General features: G+C 42.7%; 1 protein-coding gene across 2 annotated transcripts in view; it reads right to left on the bottom strand.

Moving 5' to 3' along the window:
• LOC306882813 (CUB and sushi domain-containing protein 1-like) overlaps window positions 1-21859 on the bottom strand; it is a gene marked incomplete at its 3' end in the record, with an annotated part of 412841 nt that overhangs the window by 227715 nt on the left and 163267 nt on the right. For both annotated transcript variants that reach the window (XM_079437723.1, XM_079437724.1), the window contains exons 3-4: window positions 11006-11200; window positions 7186-7393 (exon numbers count right to left, since the gene is read on the bottom strand). In XM_079437723.1, the coding sequence (XP_079293849.1) occupies window positions 7186-7393; window positions 11006-11200 (403 nt within the window). The remainder of the gene's footprint in view (window positions 1-7185; window positions 7394-11005; window positions 11201-21859) is intronic.

Genomic DNA, 21859 nt, shown 5'->3' with positions numbered 1-21859 from the left:
GCCGGATGCTCCACCACGTCCGGACGCCGGAGTGCTGGAGGACTCGACAGGGTTTGCCTGGTTAAGGAACTCTCTGGAGAATTAGGCGTAAGGACGCCGCAAGTCGACTCTGAGCCGGGCCTCTCAGTGCCACTACCCGTTTGAGGTGAGAACACAGGAGGAAACCGGTTCGACACGTAGGGAATGTGTTGTGAGTCGCCCAACCCGCAGCTCTACAGATGTCTGCTAGCGAGGCACCACGAGCCAGCGCCCAGGAAGATGTGACACCCCTAGTGGAGTGAGCACGCAACCTGAGCGGGCAGGGCACACCTTGTGCTTCATAGGCCAAGGTGACAGCATCCACTATCCAGTGGGCCATCCTCTGCTTGGAGACAGCCTTCCCCTTCTACTGTCCTCCATAACAATAGAGCTGTTCTGAGGTCCTGAAGCTCTGAGTTCTTTACACGTACTGTCGCAGTGCGCGTACAGGACAGAGCAAAGCTAGGGCCGGGTCTGCCTCTCAAGGGGCAGCGCTTGCAAGTTCACTACCTGGACCCTAAAGGGAGTGGTAGGAACCTTAGGCACATAGCCGGGCCGGGGCCTCAGTGTTGCACTGGAGTCAGCCGGACCAAACTCAAGGCACGATTCGTCGACCGAAAATGCCTGCAGGTCCCCTATCCTCTTGATCGAGGCCAATGCCGTCAGGAGTAGGGTTTTCATAGAGAGAAACTTCAACTCCACTGACTGCAAAGGCTCAAAGGGGGCAGTTTGTAGGGCTGTTAGCACCAATGCCAAATCCCAAGAGGGTAGGGAGGGAGGCCTAGGAGGATTTAACCTCCTGGCCCCCCTAAGAAACCTGACAACCAGATCGTGCTTCCCCACCGACTTCCCCTCTACGGGGTCGTGGTGAGCGGAAATGGCAGCAGCATAAACCTTAAGGGTGGAGGGGGACAGCCTACACTCCAACCCTTTTTGCAGAAAGGAAAGCATGGCTCTGATCGAACATCTCCGGGGGTCCTCATGGTGAGAGGAGCACCATTCGACGAACAGGTTCCACTTCAGAGCATAGGCCCGTCTTGTGGACGGTGCACGTGCTGAAGCGATAGTGAGTGCTACCTCCTGGGGTAGGTCACCTAGAACCTCCGTGTCCCATCCAGGGACCATACGTGGAGTTTCCACAGGTCCGTGCGCGGGTGCCAGAGGGTGCCCCGTCTCTGAGAAAGCAAATCCTTCCTCAGAGGAATCGGCCAGGGAGGGGCTGTCGCGAGGAGCATGAGTTCCGGGAACCAGGTCCTGTTGGGCCAATATGGAGCCACTAACAAGACCTGCTCCTCGTCCTCCCTGATCTTGCACAGTGTCTGTGCTACTAGGCTCACTGGGGGGGAACGCATATTTGCGCAGGCCCCGGGGCCAGCTGTGCGCCAGTGCATCCGTGACGAGCGTTGCCTCGGTTAGGGAGTAGAACCACTGGCAGTGGGTGGTTTCCGGAGAAGCAAACAGGTCTACCTGAGCAACTCCGAACCGACTCCAAATCAGCTGGACCACCTGGGTATGGAGTCTCCACTCCCCTGGAAGTGCTGCTCAAGACAGCTCGTCGGCTGCCCGATTGAACACTCCTGGGATGTGGATGGCACGAAGGGACCTCAGATGCTTCTGACTCCAGAGGAGGAGGTGGCGGGCGAGTTGCGACATGCGACGGGAGCGTAAACCGCCTTGCCGGTTGATATACGCAACGGTCGCAGTGTTGTCCGTACGGATCAGAACGTCCTTGCCCTGAAGGCGCCCTCTGAGGCGGCTCAAGGCAAAGCGTACTGCCAGCAGCTCGAGGCAATTGATATGCCAACGCAGTTGGTGACCCGTCCAAACCCCTGACACTGCGTGCCCGTTGTACGTGGGTCCCCAGCCGGTGGCCGAGGCATCTGTGAATACCACAGCATGCCTGGATACCTGCTCCAGGGGCACTCCTGACCGAAGGAATGAGGGATCTGACCACGGGCTGAAGGTTTTGCGGCAGGCCGGTGTAATCTGAACCCGGAGAGTACCGCGTACCATGGAGCCAGTGCTGAAGCGGTCTCATATGGAGCAGACCGAGCGGAACTATAGCCGCAGCTGCAGCCGTATGCCCCAGGAGCCTCTGAAAGTGTTTCAGTGGGATCGCCGTCCTGCCTGATAAAGTCTTGAGGCAGTTTAGCATCAACTGAGCACGTTCCTGGGTGAGGCGTGCTGTCTGGTTGATCGAATCCAACTCCATGCTGAGAAAAGAGATCCTCTGCGTTGGCACGAATTTGCTCTTTTCCCAGTTGACCCGAAGGCCCAACTGGCTGAGGTGCCTGAGCACCAGGACCCTGTGTGCGCACAACTGCTCTCGAGACTGTGCAAGTGGGACCGGCTCTATCGCGTCCTTCGCCAGCAGGACTGTGATTTCCGCACGCAAGACAGGGGCATCGACGGCCTTGACTGAAGTGAACCGTATGCCCCTGAACTTGGATCGTGTAGCCGAGTCTGATGGTCCGCAGGAGCCACCGAGACGGACTGAGGAGCGCTAGCCAGGCTCCGAGAGACCGTGCCAGCGGGACCAGCGGGGCCACCGACGTACCCGCCGAGGGGCAGCGAGGTGGAACACAGGGACCCGCCCTGGGGCCTGTGACGGCCTGGCCTGTGACGGCAGGGGGCGGGGTCTGGTTGTGTAGTGTAACACTCACCTGATTCCTCCTCGTGCGGGAGGAAACACAGGAACCTGGCTTGAGGCTTGTGACAGCCCGGCGTTTGACGACTTGAAGCGGGGACTCGAGTGCTACCGCCCTTACCTGGTTCCACAAATGGGCAGGAGGGGTGCACTTGGGCAACCACCCGCTGCCTGGCGAGAGAGGAGGAGGGAAGTGATCCCGTGATGCGTGATTGATCGCCTCAGTCTGCTTCTGTGCTGCCGAGAACTGCTGGGCAAAGCTCTCGACAGCGTCGCCGAAGAGGCCGGTCTGTGACATGGGAGCATTCAGGAACTGTACCTTCTCCTGCTCCTTCATGTCAAGCGAGACACAGCCAGAGATGGCGCTCCTGGACCACTAGCGTGGACATCGCACGACCCAGAGACTGTGCAGTCACCTTCGTCGCTCGAAGCGCAAGGTCCGTCGCTGTACGCACCTCATGTAGAACCGCCAGGTCGTGACCACTCTCGTGCAGGTCTTTCAGGGCTTTGGCCTGGTGGACCTGCAATAACGCCTTGGCGTGGAGGGCAGAAACCGCCTCCCCACAGGCTCTATAAGCACTGCCAGTTAGACCTGACGAATACTTACAGGCCCATGAGGGGAGACACGGGTCACCCCGCAGGGTGGTAGCGGCTGTTGGACATAGTTGCATGGCCACAGACCGCTCCACCGAGGGGATGCCCGCGTACCCCAAAGCGGCCCCACCATCGAGGGTGGTGAGGGAGGAGGAACCACAAGATTTGTTTCGGGTAGTAAAAGGTGCCTTCCATGATCTTGTAAGCTCCTCATGCACTTCCGGAAAGAATGGCACCAGAGGGGGGGGCTCTGAAAATCAGCACGACCCCCACCGAGAAACCACTCGTCCAACCTCGAAGGATCAGGACGCGGTGGAGGATTCCACACGAGCCCGACATTCTCGGCGGCCCGGGAAAGCATTGCCGTCATCTCTGGGTCTGGCTCGGACAACGCTACCACACCCGAAAGGGGCAACGCAGCCGACTCGTCATCCCCGGAGAGAGAGTACTCACCCTCCGATGCAGCGATCGACATCTGGTCGTCAGTGGGGGCACCGAAGGAAACGCCTGGTGCACCCCGTCCAGCAGAGGGCCCAGCACGCTCCTTCGGCAGCTCCACCGGCTGCGGAGTGCTTGAGGGGTGAGGAGCTCCACTTGGGGATGCCCTCACCGTGATCCTCAAATCACCTCTGACTCCACCCGACGCAGCGTCACCCCGGGTGCCAGGACGAACGCTGGATCGCGGCAGAGGGACTCCTCCATGTTTGACATAACAGAGTCTATTACGCAACTCCGAGATGGTCATGTCCCCACAAGAAGAACATGAACCATCCACGAAAGCTTCCTCAGCGTGCTGAATGCCCAGACACGTGAGGCAGCAATCGTGACCGCCCTGAGGCGCCAGGAAACGTTTAGTTACACTCGAAGTGGATTGGTCTCTCTGACGAGATCCCAATTTCGTCGGTCATCCGACGTGACTCGGAGTGACCGACTGAAAGGGAACCATAAACTTGATGGATTTACAGTAGATGATATAGGTAAAACAATATTTTAGATTTCCATTAAAGGAGGTACTCCAGCCATACCTAGGGATGTCAGAGATTTAAGGGTGGATGCTTTAGGCTTCATTTATCATATAGAATCATTGTTCTCCTCCACAAAGTTCAACATTACCATTCATATCTGGATTATATAGCATGGATTTCCTATGTGTTAATAGTATACTACTGCTGTTTATGGTAAGAATAAACATTCTGATATTACTTTTCTGATGCAGTGTAAATAGCCTCCGCTGTTATTTCATCACCAGTCCAGTGAAGTAATGTTATTGCTCTCTTACAGCACGTTTGTGTAATTTCAAGCCTGTGTTTTGGTGAAGCGGAAAAGCAAATTATTTACGAGGGTGCCTGCATGACTACACAGCCTCGATGCTCCACACGTCAAGAGCGAGGACATGTTTATTCACAGAGCTTGAAGTTAATAGAGTTCAGACAGAGCCTTCTGTATCATCTCTCTAGGCTAGGAATTACAATTTGGTCACAATTGCAAACCTCTGAAACACAGTGAAGAAGTGTCTGATGAAAGGAGACAGACAGAAACAGGTGAGGAGAGAAAACAAGATAAAAAGTATTAAAGCATTGAGTGGCAATCATGAAGTTGACAGCTGCGTAGACAGTCACAGAGCAAGTGGTATGTTCCCAGAATAATCAGTGAGATCAATGTTATCTCATTTCTATCAGAGGGTTTTCTATGTCAATACCTGAAAGACAGAAAAAGCCCTATATATAGAGTTTAGGTACATTGCTCCATCTATGTAATTTGTTAATTTCAGTGAATACTTCACCCTAAAATGAAAACATAAACCACCATAAAAGTAGCCCATAAGACTGCACCGTGCTACATTCCAAGTCTTCTGAAGTTATATTATAGTTCTGAATAAAAAAATAAATAAAATATTAATAATAATAGAAATGTAAAAGGTTTTCAGTCAATAATGACCTAAATTTCAGTCTGTTACTCACACACACAGCTATCATATGACATCTCTATACTTGAAATATAGTGTGTTATGTAGACTACTTTTATGGTCAAGAAGCTTAAGTTCCTGGACAACATGAACTGTTTTGTAAATGTTTTTTTTTTTTTTAATATCTTGTTTTTGTTTGTCTTGAAAAACAGCTATTGTGTTTGATTCGAGAGTGAGTGAAAGAGTTTTCAATTGTGAATTATAGTATTACTTTAATCCCCTCCAAATCGAACATGCCTGTTTTTTGTTTTGTTTATTTCACAGTCTCTGTAAAAATTTAAGTGCATATTAAGTCCTGTTTTTCAGTTAACTTGTCTTCAGAGAAACTGAATGCTGTCCAGAACATATGTCTCTGATTGGTTTATAATTTTTTTCCTCATTTATTTGAACCTTCATTGAATGCCATGACTTTCTGTGTAATGTAACAATACAGCTAAGTAAAAATGAAATTAAATCAGTAGGAGAGCGTTCGATCCCAGAAACTAATCAAAATTGTCTTTGGAGTAGCATCAGGTATGATTCTCACCATAACGCCTACAGCAGGGTCCACAAATCTACTTGAGAAATTCATATTTAGCATTTTTTAAAATCAAATGCACTAACTATAGCAATATATCACCATAATAGCCTGACTGAAAAGTTGTGCTAAATGTTCCAAAGAGCATCTTGTGCTTCAAAACTGTTAGTGCCAAAAACAAGTGCTAAAAAAATCTTTTGATTACATTTTATATCCACAACTTTTTTGTCTTTTTTTCAATATCCTAGAAAAAAAGTGTTTGATTTTCTGTAACCGCACATCCATGCAATAAACACTCTCACCATTGTAATAATATTGAATCAGTATAAAATCACAACTGTAGTTTAAATGTAATTTACAACGCAAATCCTGTCTGAATGCAGACACAAAAAGAGTCATCCGCTTACTACTTCCATTAAAGGTTTAGTTCACCCAAAAATGACAATTAGCCTGTGTTTTACTCACCCTAAAGGCATCCTAGGTTTATATGACTTTCATCTTCACGACGAATCCAATCAGAGTTATATTAAAGAGAGTGCTGGCTCCTCTAAGCTCTATCATTGCAGTGGGTGGGTGTTTCTGTTACACAGTCCAAATCACGTCAAATAAAGTGCGCGCATTCATAATAAAATGTGCCTAACACGGCTCTGGGGTGTGAATAAAGGCCTCCTGTAGCGAATCGCTGCGTTTTTGTGAAAATAAAAATCCATATTTAAAATGTAATAAAAAAAATTATCTCACTTCTGCTTACTGTCGTATGTGGAAGCCGTTCCGGCAGATGACGTAGGACGTATGCGCAGCACACGCGCCTCTGAGATATGCTAGTCTCGTGAGTTTGTTTACAGGAGCAAAGGAGGCAAAGTTTCCTTACTTTAGTAAAGGAAAACCAGTCTCCTCTTGGCTTATATCAAAATCCTCCAACATTTTTCTTTACAAAAATGTACTTCTAATTCGTGACTGGTGGTTTTCTTTGTTCTCTTTCTGCGTTCGTCAATAATCACGCAACGCCGACGTCCTACGCCATCCCCCGGAATGGCTTCTGCTTATGACAGTTAGATGATGTCAGCGAGAAGTGTTTATTACGTTTGAAATATGGATATTTTTCATACAAAAACGTATGGATTCGCTACAGGAGGCCTTTATTCACTCCCTGGAGCCGTGTGATGCACATTTTATTATGAATGCGTGCGCTTTATTTGACGTGTTTTGGACTTTGTAACAGAAGTACCCACCCACTGCAATGATAGAGCTTAGAAGTGACAGGACAATTTTTAATATAACTCCGTTTGGATTCGTCTGAAAGAAGAAAGTCATATACACCTAGGATGGCTTAAGTGTGAGTAAACAGGCTATTGTTCATTTTGGGTGAACTAACCCTTTAAAGGGATCATGTGATCCCTTGTGCTGTAATGAAGAAGCAGTAACAGAGGCCAGTTCACTCACCATATTGATGGTGCTTCTGTGCCACTGATCTCTAGAAAGTCGTATCTATCTTCTAGCTGGAAGTCAGTGAAGACTAGGGCAATGGTGTCTCCCGGCTCGGCCAGAATACTCCACGTGCAGTCAGCATTGTTCTCATACTCTGAAGGAAAGTGGGGACTTGATATTGTCCCTGTTGTTCCTCTTAACGTCCCACCACATGATCCTTCAGCTGGACAAAATAGCACAAAAGTTAGAAATTATCAGGCAAAGGTAAAATTAGTAAAATAACACCATGTAGAAATCAACATTCATTTTTCAGGGCTCCTATCCAATGTTCCCTCTAAAGCTGCGCGAAATAATGTGCCGCACACACGCACAAATGAGTTCTAGTAAAAACTAAAGAATTGCAATGCTCGGGTAAACCGCTATAGAGCTGCTGCCGCTATAGAGTTAGAACCGGTGAATGCGGTTTACAGGTTTCATAGAAAGAGAATGATGTGCGCCAAATGAGTCGCTGTAGAAACCGAATACTTCAATGGTTGTGGATGAATTAACTCAAATCGAGAGCAAACGCAAACGCAATGACATGTGAAATAAAACGTCCTCATGTATGGCTTGATTAAGTGCTGGAAATAGCGGATGATGGGCACAGAACGGTAACAAAACTCTACATTTACAGTCACACACAGGTGTATTGTGCAAACTGTACTTCATAGCGATGTTTAGATAACTATTCACATGTTCAGTTTTTGTTTTTTTTTACTTACAGATCTCAGTTTAAATGCTTCAGTTGTTTGTTGTGATTCTATTATATTATGTTAGGCCTATATTATAAACCTAATGAATAATTTACCTTGTTTTTTAATGGAGTCACTTATGCTCATCAAGGCTGTATTTATTTAATCAAAATACAGAAAAAAACAACAACAACAAAAAAAAAAAAACAGTAATATTGTGAACTCTTAGGCTATTGCAATTTCTAATATTGGTTTTCTATTTTAATATATTTTAAAATATAGTGTATTCCTTTAAAGCAAAGCTGAATTTTCAGCATCATTACTCCACTCTTCAGTGTCACATTAATAAAAACATTAATAAAGACCCCAATATTTTGATTACTATTGTATATTGTAACACAACATTTCTATTTTGAATAAACACTGTTCTTTTTAACTTATTTCTCAAAGAATCCTGACAAATATCACAGGCCCCAAAAAATATTAAGCAGCACAACATTTTCCAACATTGATTATAAATTAGCATATTAGAATGATTTCTGAAGGATCACGTGACACTGAAAATTCAGCTTTGCTTCACAGGAATAAAATATATTTTAAAGTATATTAAAATAGAAAACTTTTAGTTTAAATTGCAATAATATTTCACAATATTATTTTGTGAAATAATATACAGTATTTTTTATCAAATAGATACAGCCTAGATGAGCCTAAGAAACTTCTTTAAAAAATGTACTGATCCCAAACTTTTGAATGGCAGTGTATTGTACTGTAAAAATGTTTTCTCAGATAACCTAAAATGTACATTGTTACAAATATGAATCGCACATTAAAGTTAAAAGTTACACACTTTTTTGTACAGGTCTGGTATAAATAATATTTTTGCTCAGGTGGCCGAATTGTCCGCCCAATAGAGAAAAGTTAAGAAACAAATATAAAAGGAACACTGATGAATATTCATGAATCCAGGGCTTGAATATAAGGACTGCCTCCTGATGCAGCGTTTAACACAGGATCAGTACTGCTGCTCTCTAAAAGCGGAGTTTACTGATTTGAAGACCATGCAAAAGAGAGCTGTTTATTTCCTTTACATCTTTGTACTACTGTATTTATTTATTTTTTCTGTTGCTTGTAATTTGTTTAAAGACTACTTGTCTTCAATAATGCTTTAACTTTATGGCTGATAGTTTTTTGCTGCGGTTTCAAAACTGAAATCAAAAATTGTGAAATTACACCAGTATCTAAAATTTTGGTATTGTAAGCTTGAAGCATCAGGTATTCACAACTAATGATTTGTAGCCATAATGCAGTCCTACTTTTATACAGAAGTTCAAAGGACAAGTACGTAACTTAAAGCCAGTGAGTGTGACAAAGATCCTCTCATGTGTGTAACTACTTTTCTATGCCAAGTATCCAGGATCTGACATTGTTCATTCAAAAAGATTTGCCACCGTTACTAATTTGGAAATATCACATTATAACTAGCAATGGCAGCTTGGGCAGTTTCTGAGAAGTTAATGAAGTGACAAGTTAGAAGCACAATTGTGTGACACTGTTGTCTTAAAATAACCAAACATTGGAGTAACTTAAATTTTTAGCTCCCATATTGCCAGTTAATTTTCTGTTTTGCTCTGCTAAAGTAGTTCCGCCACAGTAAAACGTTGCTGAATGATTTAATAACTCAATAACTCCTAAATGAATCAGTGTTTAAAAAAAAAATAATAATTATGATTCAATCATTGTATATGAAATTGGCCCCATACCCCTAAATAGTGCATTATTTAGTGCCAGATTATGGCATCCACAGCCTTTCCAGTGCTCTCAGTGTACTAACTGGCTCACTTGTTCTCATTCACTATTTTATAAGTGAACTAAAGTAGGGAATAATAAATGAGGTTATAGGGGACCATTGTTGGATACAGCCAACAACTGCAAAAGTATTTTGTCTGTTTGGCTGTTCACATTATTTATTTATTTATTTTTAAATGTGGCCAATCAAGTTTGAACTGATCACAGTCCCGAACTGACCCAAATGCCCAAAAGACACTGAGGCCACCACTGAAATCAACGTTTACGCATGTGTCACGGACCGTTAATTCATGCGCAGCCGATAAAGAGGATGAGGCGAGGATGAGGAGAAAGAGAGAAAAGCTTTTCTAATGTCCCTTCAAATTTTGCTTGTCTAAAGCTGTCACCATAATACTTACACCTCACTCTTCCTCCACTTACTACTGTCACAGCTGTCTTTCATATTGACAGTGATCAAAGAACTAACGGTATGTCAAATCTGGAGTGAGTCCCATCATTGCAGAATTGTGATGAAAGTCTATGTAGAGTGACTGTTCAGATTGAGTTTGCATGTAACTGATTTAGTACCACATATGGAAGTGTCCCAAATCAGAATCACAAAATCAGTATGAATCAGTATACACTATTCCACAGTAAACGTTTTAAACTGCAGTATGCTACATTGTTGTTATATTTGCTTGTGAGCTTAAAAAAAGTGTATTTATTTTACTTTATTTAACTTTTTTTAAACTGTGTTTTAGAGACTAGGATAGGCTCCAGCACCATGCAACCCTACATAGAATAAGTGGTTTGGAAAATGGTATGAATAAGTTGTCTACCAATGTCAAAAAAAAAAGAGAATAATATTAATATTACTTCAGGTTCATTTGTTAAACTGGAAATGGAAGGCCAGTTTGAGCACAATGCATTGGGGCATACAGTACACTCTCAGGAAAAAAAAAAAAAGTACAGAAGTTGTCACTAATGATACATTTTAAAAAGGTGCAACTTTGTACCATATTCACCCCTAAAGGGTGCATATTGGTATATTAAAGGTACATAATAGTACCAAAATGGTAGATATTTGTACCATTTGAAAATGTACCACCCCAGTGACAACTTGAGTATCTTAAAGATACATATTTCAAAGTAAAGAGTACATATTAGCACCTTTTAAAAGGGTAAAGCGACTATTTTGTACCTTTTTTCTGAGTGCTGAGAGTGTACTATTGCAAGCACACAGTAGTCACAGTATTCCATGACTGTGGAAACCTGCTTTTTAACCCATCTGTCCATGTAAGCATAAAGAATCTTACCTCTACAAAATGGTGCTGGGAAATCCCATGATGCACCACTTCCTGGGCTCACTATGCACGTGAGCACTGCATGCCCCTCCAAAACATATCCCATCACACAACTGTAGCGGATCTTGTCTCCGACGTTGTACCTGGTCCCATGGATAATCCCTCTCGGTATCAACCCTGGATTTCCACAGGTGTGACTGGGTAGAACTAGAACAGAAGACAGGAAAACAGGTCAGAAGTAAGTTTCTGCGTCACGCTGTGCCTTTCACTCGTTTCTGTTGATTCTTTTCATCATCATACACAGACTGAGCCATGCTCTTGAGATGTCTGTCTCAGTGCGAGTCTTCGCTATGAAGCATGCACATCTAAAGCTGGCCCAGCACTCGTGCATGGGACTGCGGTGAAACCCCCACACGTTAGTAGTGCGATTCTGTGATCATGATGCTGTTTGAAGGTAAGTATTTCATGTTGACAATACAATCACAATATGAATGTGCTGTGTTCATCCATGTCAACTGTTCAAACAGAATCTATGCAAAACATTTAAAGAGTGAATTTTTTTTAGCGAGTAATCCAAAGCAAAAAGCCTTTTTTTTCAACTTTGTTTTCAGAAATATTCAATTCTGTAGTAAAATAAAAGTTATAAAAACGATGGCTTAAAATCAGATTGAAATCAAAATTGAGCCCATTTCCTTTCTTCACATACATTGTTGTAACTTGTCTTGATATTATGAATAATAATGACAAAAATACTAATAATCTTCCAAATAACTTCTTTATTTTGGCCAAATCAATTTTCATGAAACTATAAATTGTCAAGGTTTGGTTTCTGTCTAGTTTCCTGTTTGCCCTTATTTGGTTTTGTTCCGGTTTTTCTCATCAGTTCCTTGTTAATTCATTCATTATCATCACCTGTGTTTAATTAGTTATCTTGTTTCCTCGTTTGGTTGATCCCTTTATAAGTCCTCAGTTTTCCTTATGTCTTTGTCAGATCTTGAGTTAGTGTAATGTTGAGTTTATCAATAATACAAAAGTAGCTCTGTGAGTGACTACAATTAAACAAGCAAAATGAATAAGAGAAATTATATTGTTTTAAGATTTCTTTAAAGTTAATTTTTCTGACCCATTGGCAGATGTTTTCACTTGATTAAAGCTTTAATCTCACTAAATTTAATATATTTTAAGCAACTGTTAAAATATTTTAAAATTCTAAAAGTTTTCTTCCAAAGTAAAACAAATTGTCATATTTTAGTCCAAAGAATAAAGTCCAAAAACGGTTCAAATAACAAAAAGTTATTAATATACAGTATATAGGTATAATAAAACCAGGTAATCTGCTGACGAGAAGCCAAACGAAACAGTGTGTACAACACAATATACCCAACAAAGGAAAAAACAAACCTTAAATACACAGGATGATGAACAGAATACAAACAGGTGTGATCTTATTAATTTAAAAAACAAACAAACAAACAAAAACACGGTGACTAACTGTGGCGGGAAAAGAGAACAAAGGAAACAGGAAATGAAGAGAAACAAACTAGGGGTGCTTCTCAAACGGAAGGATGCATCCTTCCTAGTTCAGTCCTTCGGAGGCTTGTAGGCTAGAGTTCTCCTCTGCATTAAATACTAGAATGAGACTGAGAATGAGAGGTCTAGTAAGTGTGCATGACTATTACAGCAGATACTTCCTGGTTCCCAAAAAGGATGGGGGGGTGTGTCCAATCTTGGATCTTCGAGGCTTAAACCGTGCAGTCAAAGCGCTCAAGTTCAAGATGTTAACCGTCAAGACGGTCGTGACGCAAATTCAACATCACGATTGGTTCGTCACGATCGATCTGGAGGACGCATATTTTCACATAGAAATATTGCCACAACACAGAAAATTCCTGAGGTTCGCTTTCGGGGCCGAAGCATACCAATTTCGGGTTCTTCCATTCGGCCTAGCCTTGTCACCCCGCACATACACAAAATGCATGGATGCAGCACTGGCTCCATTACGACTCCAGGGCATTCGCATTTTGAATTACATCGACGATTGGTTAATATTAGCACAATCGCGAGAGATGGCGCTCCAACACAGAGACATCGTGTTAGCTCATCTAGTTTCTCTAGGGTTGAGACTCAACACCAAGAAAAGTGTTATTTCTCCTACCCAGAGAACGACTTATCTCGGGATCGTTTGGGATTCGATCACGATGCGGGCACAACTGTCTCCCGCTCGTATCGAGACCATTCGGCAGACCATGAGCAAAGTCAGGCTAGGTCAAGATCGCACTATTCGTCAGTACCAGTACCTCTGAAATATTTTCTCCATCAATTGAGGGGCTGTCATGCCCTAGTGCGGGTGGACAATACCGCGGCAGTCTCTTATATAAATCACCAGGGAGGTCTGCGCTCACGCAATCTGAACAGAATAGCGAGGCAGATTTTTCTCTGGGCCCAGGACAAGTTCCTGTCACTCAGGGCAGTATACATTCCAGGGCATTTGAATGTGGGAGCAGATTATCTTCTCGTTTGGCTCTGTTCGAAGGCGGTCGCATTTTTCTTCCCTCCCTCCCTATCCTGAACTTCCCTGCTTGCTCTCTTGTATTGTCCTGTCCTTCTTAAGAGACTCTCGCTGCACTATTTACAAAACCGAAATTGTGGATCTGATCAACTGGTCTCTTAACGCAATTGACACCATCTTCTCGACTAGGAAAGCGGGATCTGGAGAACCGGAATGTCCCGCTGGGACGTTTGCTGCTGGCTACACGATGGACGCATGGGAGAGATGGCGGGTCGTGTGTCTGGCGGCTCTCTCCGTGGAGGACATTGAAGACATCTTCTTATTCGGAACAATGATAACTGGGTTTCTGCTATTTGGATTAGGCGTTGCCCTAAATTATCAGAAAATTAAGGAGACGGGACTGGCTATCCAAAACCTCTCAAGGCTGCCCGTCATGATGGAGGCTGTAGGCAGAGTGGTCGCCTCTGAAACAGAGGCGATTAACCGCAATATGGATTCGATCACGGCTAAGCTCTCGGCTTTGGAAAGGAAAATTGATGGACAAGGAGATCAGAATGGACAATGAGAATAGCTGTGAAACTGGAAGACAGCTGTTCGCCCAAAGACAAAACAATCTTATCTCTTTCCGGCTTCCCACAACAGAACGGCTTGGCAAGGCCGCTCTGGTATCAACTCTCCTGTGAATACTGCAGGGAGACGCTCTTTCTTCCATTCCCTCCCCCCATCAAACACCTTGTTATTGTCGCTTGTGCTCTGTCCAAGGTCGTTTCCATGGCAATTGCTATGTCGCATCACAACCTGCGAACTGAGTCGACTGGTTTGGAGTGCTGGCGAAACGGATTTCAAGGCATACGAACTCACACGAACTTACACATACACACACTCATACACCTCCCTACCCCCCATCCCACGCCTTCGTCGCTTCATCCTGTCAGTGATAACGGGTCTGTGTGTTTGCGCTGTAATGGCTGCTGGCCGGATGGCTGTTTCGTCTGAACTAGGATTACTATGCAAGTTATGTTCCTGTGTTGACTGTGCTCTATGCTGAGGTTTTTGTCTGTTCTCACACTGCACTCTCGTTCAGGAGCGTAGTGTGAGGACAATTTTTTTCTCCTCTCTTTCCTCATGTTATGCTGTATTTCTTCTTCTTTATTGCATTTCGTTGCCTTGTACCTACATGTGCAATGACAATAAATTGAATCCAATTCAATCCAATCCAATTTACTGTCCAGGCAGACACTACCGATGGGGGAATGGAAACTCCACCCGGAAGTAGTGAAACAGATTTGGACCAAATTTTACAAAGCGGAGGTGGACCTCTTCGCCTCACAACAGACAGCGCAATGTCCCCTCTACTTCTCTCTGAGTCACCCAGCTCCACTGGGTCTGGATGCGATGGCACACACATGGCCCAAGATGCGCCTGTATGCGTTTCCTCCAGTTTCTCTGCTCCCGGGAGTTCTAGCCAGAGTTTGCCAACAAGGGTCTTGCCTCTTGCTAATAGCGCCGCGTTGGCCGAACAGAGTGTGGTTCTCGGAGATAATATCTCTCCTCGACGGCTCGCCGTGGGCGATTCCGGAGAGGAGGGACCTTCTGTCTCAGGCGAAGGGCACGATATTCCATCCCAGGCCCGACCTGTGGAATCTTCACGTTTGGCTCCTGATGGGAACCAACTGAGGTACACTGGGCTTTCGCCTACCGTTATTGAGACCATTCTGAGTGCTAGAGCTTCCTCCACTAGACAAATTTATGCCAATAAATGGGGTGTTTTTGAAAGGTGGGGTGTTTTAGGGCAGCGAATACGGGACGGGGTGGTGATGATAATAAGGGGGGAGGCAGCCGACTCGTCACAATATATATATATATATATATATATATATATAATCCAAATTCTAAGCCAGCATTGCATATATATGCCACATAGATATGACACAAAAATATTCACCACAAAATACATCCAAGATAGAAGTAAGATGAATGTTGTTTATAAAAAATACAATACTTTCGGTTGGTAGCACAATCAAATATAAAATAATCATGTGTACCGAACAAATACAGCATATTTTAACCACTGCAAGTGTAACTTCCACGTCTAACTAAATCCTAATTTTATATATTTTTATTTTAAGAAATCGATATCAATTCTGAAATGCCAAGACTGAAATTTTAATGTATACTTGATCCACTGATCCATTAATAAAAGTTCACTAGGCATGTAAGCAATATGCCACGTAGCATTACATTTACCTCAGACAAGTCATTCGGTGTCCACAGCTTGGTTAGCTATTAATTATATTTTACTTAACCTAAATATTTAAATAAATATGTCATGACGAATTGGTGTAGAAACATTTTTTAATTATGTTATTCGATTTCAAAGTTAATGTAAAAACTGCCTTTTGTGCAATTTACATTTGTATTGTTTTTTTTCTTTTTCTGTTTTTATTTCTAAAAATAAATAGCAACTGAATTCAATAGTTAGGGCTCTGTTGTTAATTGTAACTTTTAATATGATAATAATGTGCAAGTAATACAGGAAGTTTACAACATTAGCTGATATAGATATTTTATCCTTAAGAAAATGCTCATTAGAATTGAATTTATTTAAAGGCAGAACACAATATGTCCAGTAAACCTGCATAAAAACAACAATAACAACAGTTTTATGCTTAGTTTTCCCCGATGGGACGATGGGAAAAAAACAATGGAAAAGCAGCACAGTAGAATGTAAAATGCACATTCTAAACAGCCCCTTAGAGCAGTTTTGAATCCTGGTCCTGGGTACCCCCAGCTCCGCACATATTTAACACACCTGATTCAGATCATCAGCTCGTTCATGGTGAGAGATCCATGAAATTAACCGAGCGTGCCAGATAAAGGGAACATACAAAATGTATGTTCCCTTTATCCCCCAGGACCAGGATTAATCACTGCTTTAGAGAATATGATTGCTAGCTTAGCATCATGCTAACGCCAAACTCTATTTACAGTAAGTCACTTCTGAGTCAAGTTGTCTGTGCATTTTTGTGAAAAGTGCTATGTGAACACTGTAAAGTGTTCCAAATCGCCCACATGAAAAGCTGGATTTCAGTTGCAGGCTATGTAGGTATAGGCAACAAAGCAGCTTTCTAGTTTTTGGAACACAGCCACAGTTTTAAATAAATTTTACATGTGTTTTTGGCCAAATCTTGTTTTGAAAGGACAATGATACCTGTAGGCTATGACCCACCAGAAGACCTACCCTTCCAGCTGTCACCGATGAGCATTTTACGTTCAAAAGAGACCACATTGACAAAAGTGGATTTTGGAGGATGTTCATTTAATTGAGTCAGCCCTTTATGTATTTGGGTCTCATTTGGATGCATCTACTAATGAGTTTTAGCAATGTCATTAGCAGAATTAAACAGATATTTAAATTCAAAATTAAACTTGGTAGCATGCTATTTAAATCACCTCAAAATTGCGTCCTAGGCTGACATGGCTTAGTTGGAACAAGATGTGTCATCATCAACACAGTTGTGATTTTGGAATAGCTCTTTTTGGCACAACTGTACATTCATATTCATGGTTTTGCCCTTATAATGCGCTCAGCTCAGTGAAAAAGCTGCGTCCCAGCAGACGTAGGATGGAGCATCCAAGCCTATAAAAATGTTGTCTGTCTGCTGCTCTATTTTAAGCATTTAGGACTTACAATTGATTTAATCTGGAATAATTCATTGTGGAAATGTCTGCCCATTGAGCTCGCAGTCTACTGGAATAGCTCTGTTCATTTATCACATTTTCACATTGATGATGTAGCCTGCTGTGCAGGATTCAGAGGGAGTTTGGTAAATATTAGATTTTTTATCTGAATTTATTATTTGATTTATAATCATAGGTGCGTCACGGTGCACACACAACAGAGGACTGACATAACTCCCCCCTCCCGAAAGGCTCGTCCCGAGCCTACTCGGTTCCATCAGGGAGGGGGGGTGGGCGCTCTGGAGGCCCCTCAGGACAGACACAGAAACATACACCGAACGGGGCCTCCAGCGCGAACAGAAGGACGCAGGCCGAGGTGTATGTCAGGAGGCCATGGCAGGTGGTCCTCATGCCCATGGCCTCGTTCCTCGGCCCGGCCACTCCCGCCAGAACCCTTCTACGAAAACCACGGCGGCAGCTGGCCGGCTGACCATCCCAACGGCGGGGACCGGTGGGCTGTAGGAAGCCACAACCGGCGACGGGCCGAGTGAGGCGGACGGCGGGTTGGCCTTCCCTGCGAAACAGCAACTAGAGGGGCCACAGACGGCAGCGTGATACCCTGCGAACGGCGGGGTCGGTGAGCCGCGGACGGCGGCGTGATACCCCGCGAGAGGTGGGGATGAGTCAGCGGCGATCCGGCGGGCATTGAGTCAGCGGCGATCCGGCGGGCATGACTCCAGGGAGCCGCGGACGGTGGGTGGGCTTTCCCCACAGACCGCGGCGTGAGACCCGCGAACGGCGGGCAAAACACAAAACAAACACTAAAAAACACTAGAAAAACTTGGACGAAACAAAACGAAGTGAAGGGACGTCGCTTACTGTTTAGGTCTGGTCTTCTGTCACGGTGCACACACGAGGGAGGACACAGGAACACGCATATGAGGAGGTAAACTCAAAGAACATACTTTTACTGGACAACATCAAGACAGGACAGGACAGGGCAGGACAGGACAGGACAGGACAGGACAGGACAGGACAGGACAGGACAGGACAGGGCAGGGCAGACCTCAAACACCGGGGATAACGAGTAGACCAGACGAAATGGCACTACACAGACAGGACTTAAATACTAGGGTAAATTAACGAACACGGCTGGACAAGGATAAGCTACTAAGTACATCAGACAAGGACAGGAAACAAACCAAATATGGGCATGAAAACACAGGGAGCACGTGGAAACACAAGTCACACACAACAGAGGACTGACAAGGTGAAGGCCAATTTCATTAAATTTAAACGTAAAATTAGGAAATGTGCATTTTTGAAATGCATCCACATTAGTTTTTTTGCCTCGTCATTGAGTATTTCATCATGAATAAGTAATGTTATTTTATAATTAAATTAAGTTATGTTATAATTTTTCTGCAACATGAAAAGAAAGTTTTGTCAATAATACACCCACCACAGATCTGAATGCAATGAGATCTGAAATGTGAACATAAACATACTTCTACTCTTGATGCCGGTTAGTCAGTAGAGTGAGGCTGTCATGCCAAAAAAAAAAAAAAAAAAAAAAACACTGTTAACAGCTATGATATCAAACACCTGTTCATCACTGTACAACACTGATTGAGACTAACTATTAGCATTAATTTGAAAATGTGCTTTAAGTTGGTATGTGGTACCATTTACAACTTGAAAAAATATGCTTTTGTTTCACATATATCTCTTTATTAATTATACACTCTTAGAAATAAAGGTGCTTTACAATGCCATTGAAGAACCTTTTTTGACAAACCAGCTAATAGCACAAAACTATTACAAAAAAAATGTCTGTTATTATCAAACCAAAAATTGGACTGTCATTTCCTGTAGGATTGTGCCATTTATGAACTGGCTTTTTTAGGGATATTATGCAAGACTATTAGATTTATTGGCCGATTATAACATTCTCAAGAAAACATGTTTTGTTTGTGAAAAATGTTAGTCAAAGAAAATAATAAATGCCTGAAATATTAATAAATTGCAATTATTTGTTTTTCATGTTATGAAAAATGGTATAAAATGGCATAAAACTTGGCAAAATAAAAATAGTAGCATAAAAATGGCATACTACTTTATGTATGCAAAGTTTCTCACCCAGTAGTTCTGTGAATCCTATTCAATTATTCTTCAATGTATAAGAGCATCAGCAGTACTCTTAGAAGGCTTTGTGAATGACAGTTCCGGCACTGATTAGTGTCTCATAAGATCAACACCTAATTGAGCCTCTCTCACTTCCTGTGACATTAAGGGAGATCAATAGAGTAGTTAAGGCTGACACTCTGGGTCTAAAACCCATTTCCCATTTCCTTCAACAGAACTGAAGCAATGGATGAGAAAAGCCGAAGCCAGGAGAGGGACACAGATCAGGAGGTGCGGAGAATCGGCTCAGAGGGGAGGTGTTTAGGCTGTGAAAGTGCAAAGGTGCTGGAATGAAAAAGCTAGCTGCCCCTAACATGTGACAGTCATTTTAAGGGACCCTGCAGGGCCACAGACAGAGAAGGGGAAACAGTGATACTGAGTTAAATGTATTTTGCAATGGAAACACACAGCAAAACAGGAGTCAGGGCTTAAACCCACAGCTCAAGAAACTGCACCTAAGAAACATGTACTGTATAACACCAAAACACTTGTTAAACTTCACTAAGAATATAAACAGCACATTAAAAATCAGAGATTGCACTACAAATAATCATTAATACCTGATGAAAATTACTGCTATGGTCCTTTCCTTATATTTTGGCTATTCCTACGGTTGAATGCCTTATTCTTACTGGTTGAAAGACTTTATAAGATGTTTTCTAATTTCCTACACTTTGTCACATTATTTCTGAATTATAGAGCTTTTCTTAGACTGTTTCCACTGAATGTCAGCGCTGGGGGCCATTGATGAGCACATCACAGTTTGTCTTACGAGTGTTGCGAACATATTTAAACATGAAAAAAATAGTATTCCATCTTTATCCCATCATTAGCTGCTACTGATGCTATATCGAATATCAGAGTTATTTAGGTATTTAACTTACTGTAAAAAGTACGGTTAATTTGTACTGTAAAAATAATGAAGCAACAATTTAAGGTTTACTGATTTACAGTAAAAAAAAACACAACAACATTTAATAACATACTGTAAGATGTAGCATTAAACCCTATGTACATAACTGATATGAAAAAAAGAAACAGTTATTTCAATGAAAATCCATAAGTTACTGAATTTTAGCAATCAATTTACAGTATATATGTTTTTTTTTTTTGTTAACAACTGTTTATTGAATTTTATTCTGTGGAACAGTAGTGCAAAACAAAAAGCAGCTGTACAAATTTAGAACCCACCCTAACCCTTCTCACCTCCGGGTAGACTAGACTAGACTAGACTAGACTAGACTAAAATAAAATAAAATAAAAAAATATTAATAGATAAACAAATAACAATAAAATAATTTTACAAAGATTTTAGAAAAGAAGACAACATTAAAAGCTGAATGCCATGAATGCCATGTTTTCACGTTAGATCCATGTATACGAAAAGTAGAGAGTTCCATCGAGTAACAGTAAAGATCTTTGTTGGACGGACAAGGTGAAATTTCCCAAAAGTGGTGTCAAACATATCTCAGTACCCAACAAATATGATAGGTCCTGTGAGAGCGGAGTCCAAAAAGGTGAGAGAGAGGGGCACTCCCAAAAAACAAATGCAAAAACGTGCCTAAAACTCCTTGGGAACAGAGATTGCACTTAGAAGAAGACAACAGATTCATATAAAAACCTTTCATTGGAGTCAAGTAAACCCTATGCAGCAATTTACAATGAATCATTTGGTGATTAGGGTTTTTAGAAGACAATTCAAACAGACCCCATACCTGATCCGAAAATAAAACATGCACATCCTCATTAAAATCCTTAGCCCAAACAGTAGTAATAGATAATGGTTTGTATGAATGCTCAAGAAGAAGGAGATAGATGACTGAAGCAGAGGAGGGAGATTCCTCAGAAGGAAGGATTAGTTTGTGTAAAGGGTGAACAGGCAGTTGAGAGTTCCAAGGCACCCCATATGCCTGTAGGGCCGATCTAAAGCGCAAATACATAAAAAAGGAGGTGCCTGGCAGATTATATTGAGTTTTAAGAATCTGGAAGGATTTTAAACCACTATCATCATAGATATCTCCCAGAGTGTTTACTTTACTATGAGTCCATTGCGCACAATGAAATGGAGTACTGCCTGACAAAAGGTTATTATTGTGGAAAATAGGCGAATGCCTATGCCATTTTGTAGCTAGCTGTGAACGTCTTTCAACATCCCTCCATTTGGAGAGGAGGTGGGTTACAATGGGACCAAACCGAGATTTACACTGCCTAAGCGGAACTCCCAAAAAAATGAAGATGCATCAATTCATATGGATAAACAATAGATTCCTCAATTGAATTCTAGATGCCAGCGTCTCTCATCTCCTCCTAATTGGTGCAAATGCACTTCTTCTTTTTGCGGTGACCGGAGAAAAATCTGGAAAGAAAGACAGCATTACTCCGTCGGATGTTTTCACCGGGGCATGAAGTCTGACTAGGTTCATGAGCATGTCACGTGACTCCCCAATTTACTGTATTTATTGAATACACACATATATGATGACTTCTTTTTA

Source organism: Barbus barbus, assembly GCF_936440315.1.
Source record: "Barbus barbus genome assembly, chromosome: 16".
In the NCBI taxonomy this organism is placed as follows: Eukaryota; Metazoa; Chordata; class Actinopteri; order Cypriniformes; family Cyprinidae; genus Barbus; species Barbus barbus.
The sequence above is the reverse complement of the archived record's forward strand: the minus strand, read 5'-3'. Positions and strand labels throughout refer to the sequence as shown.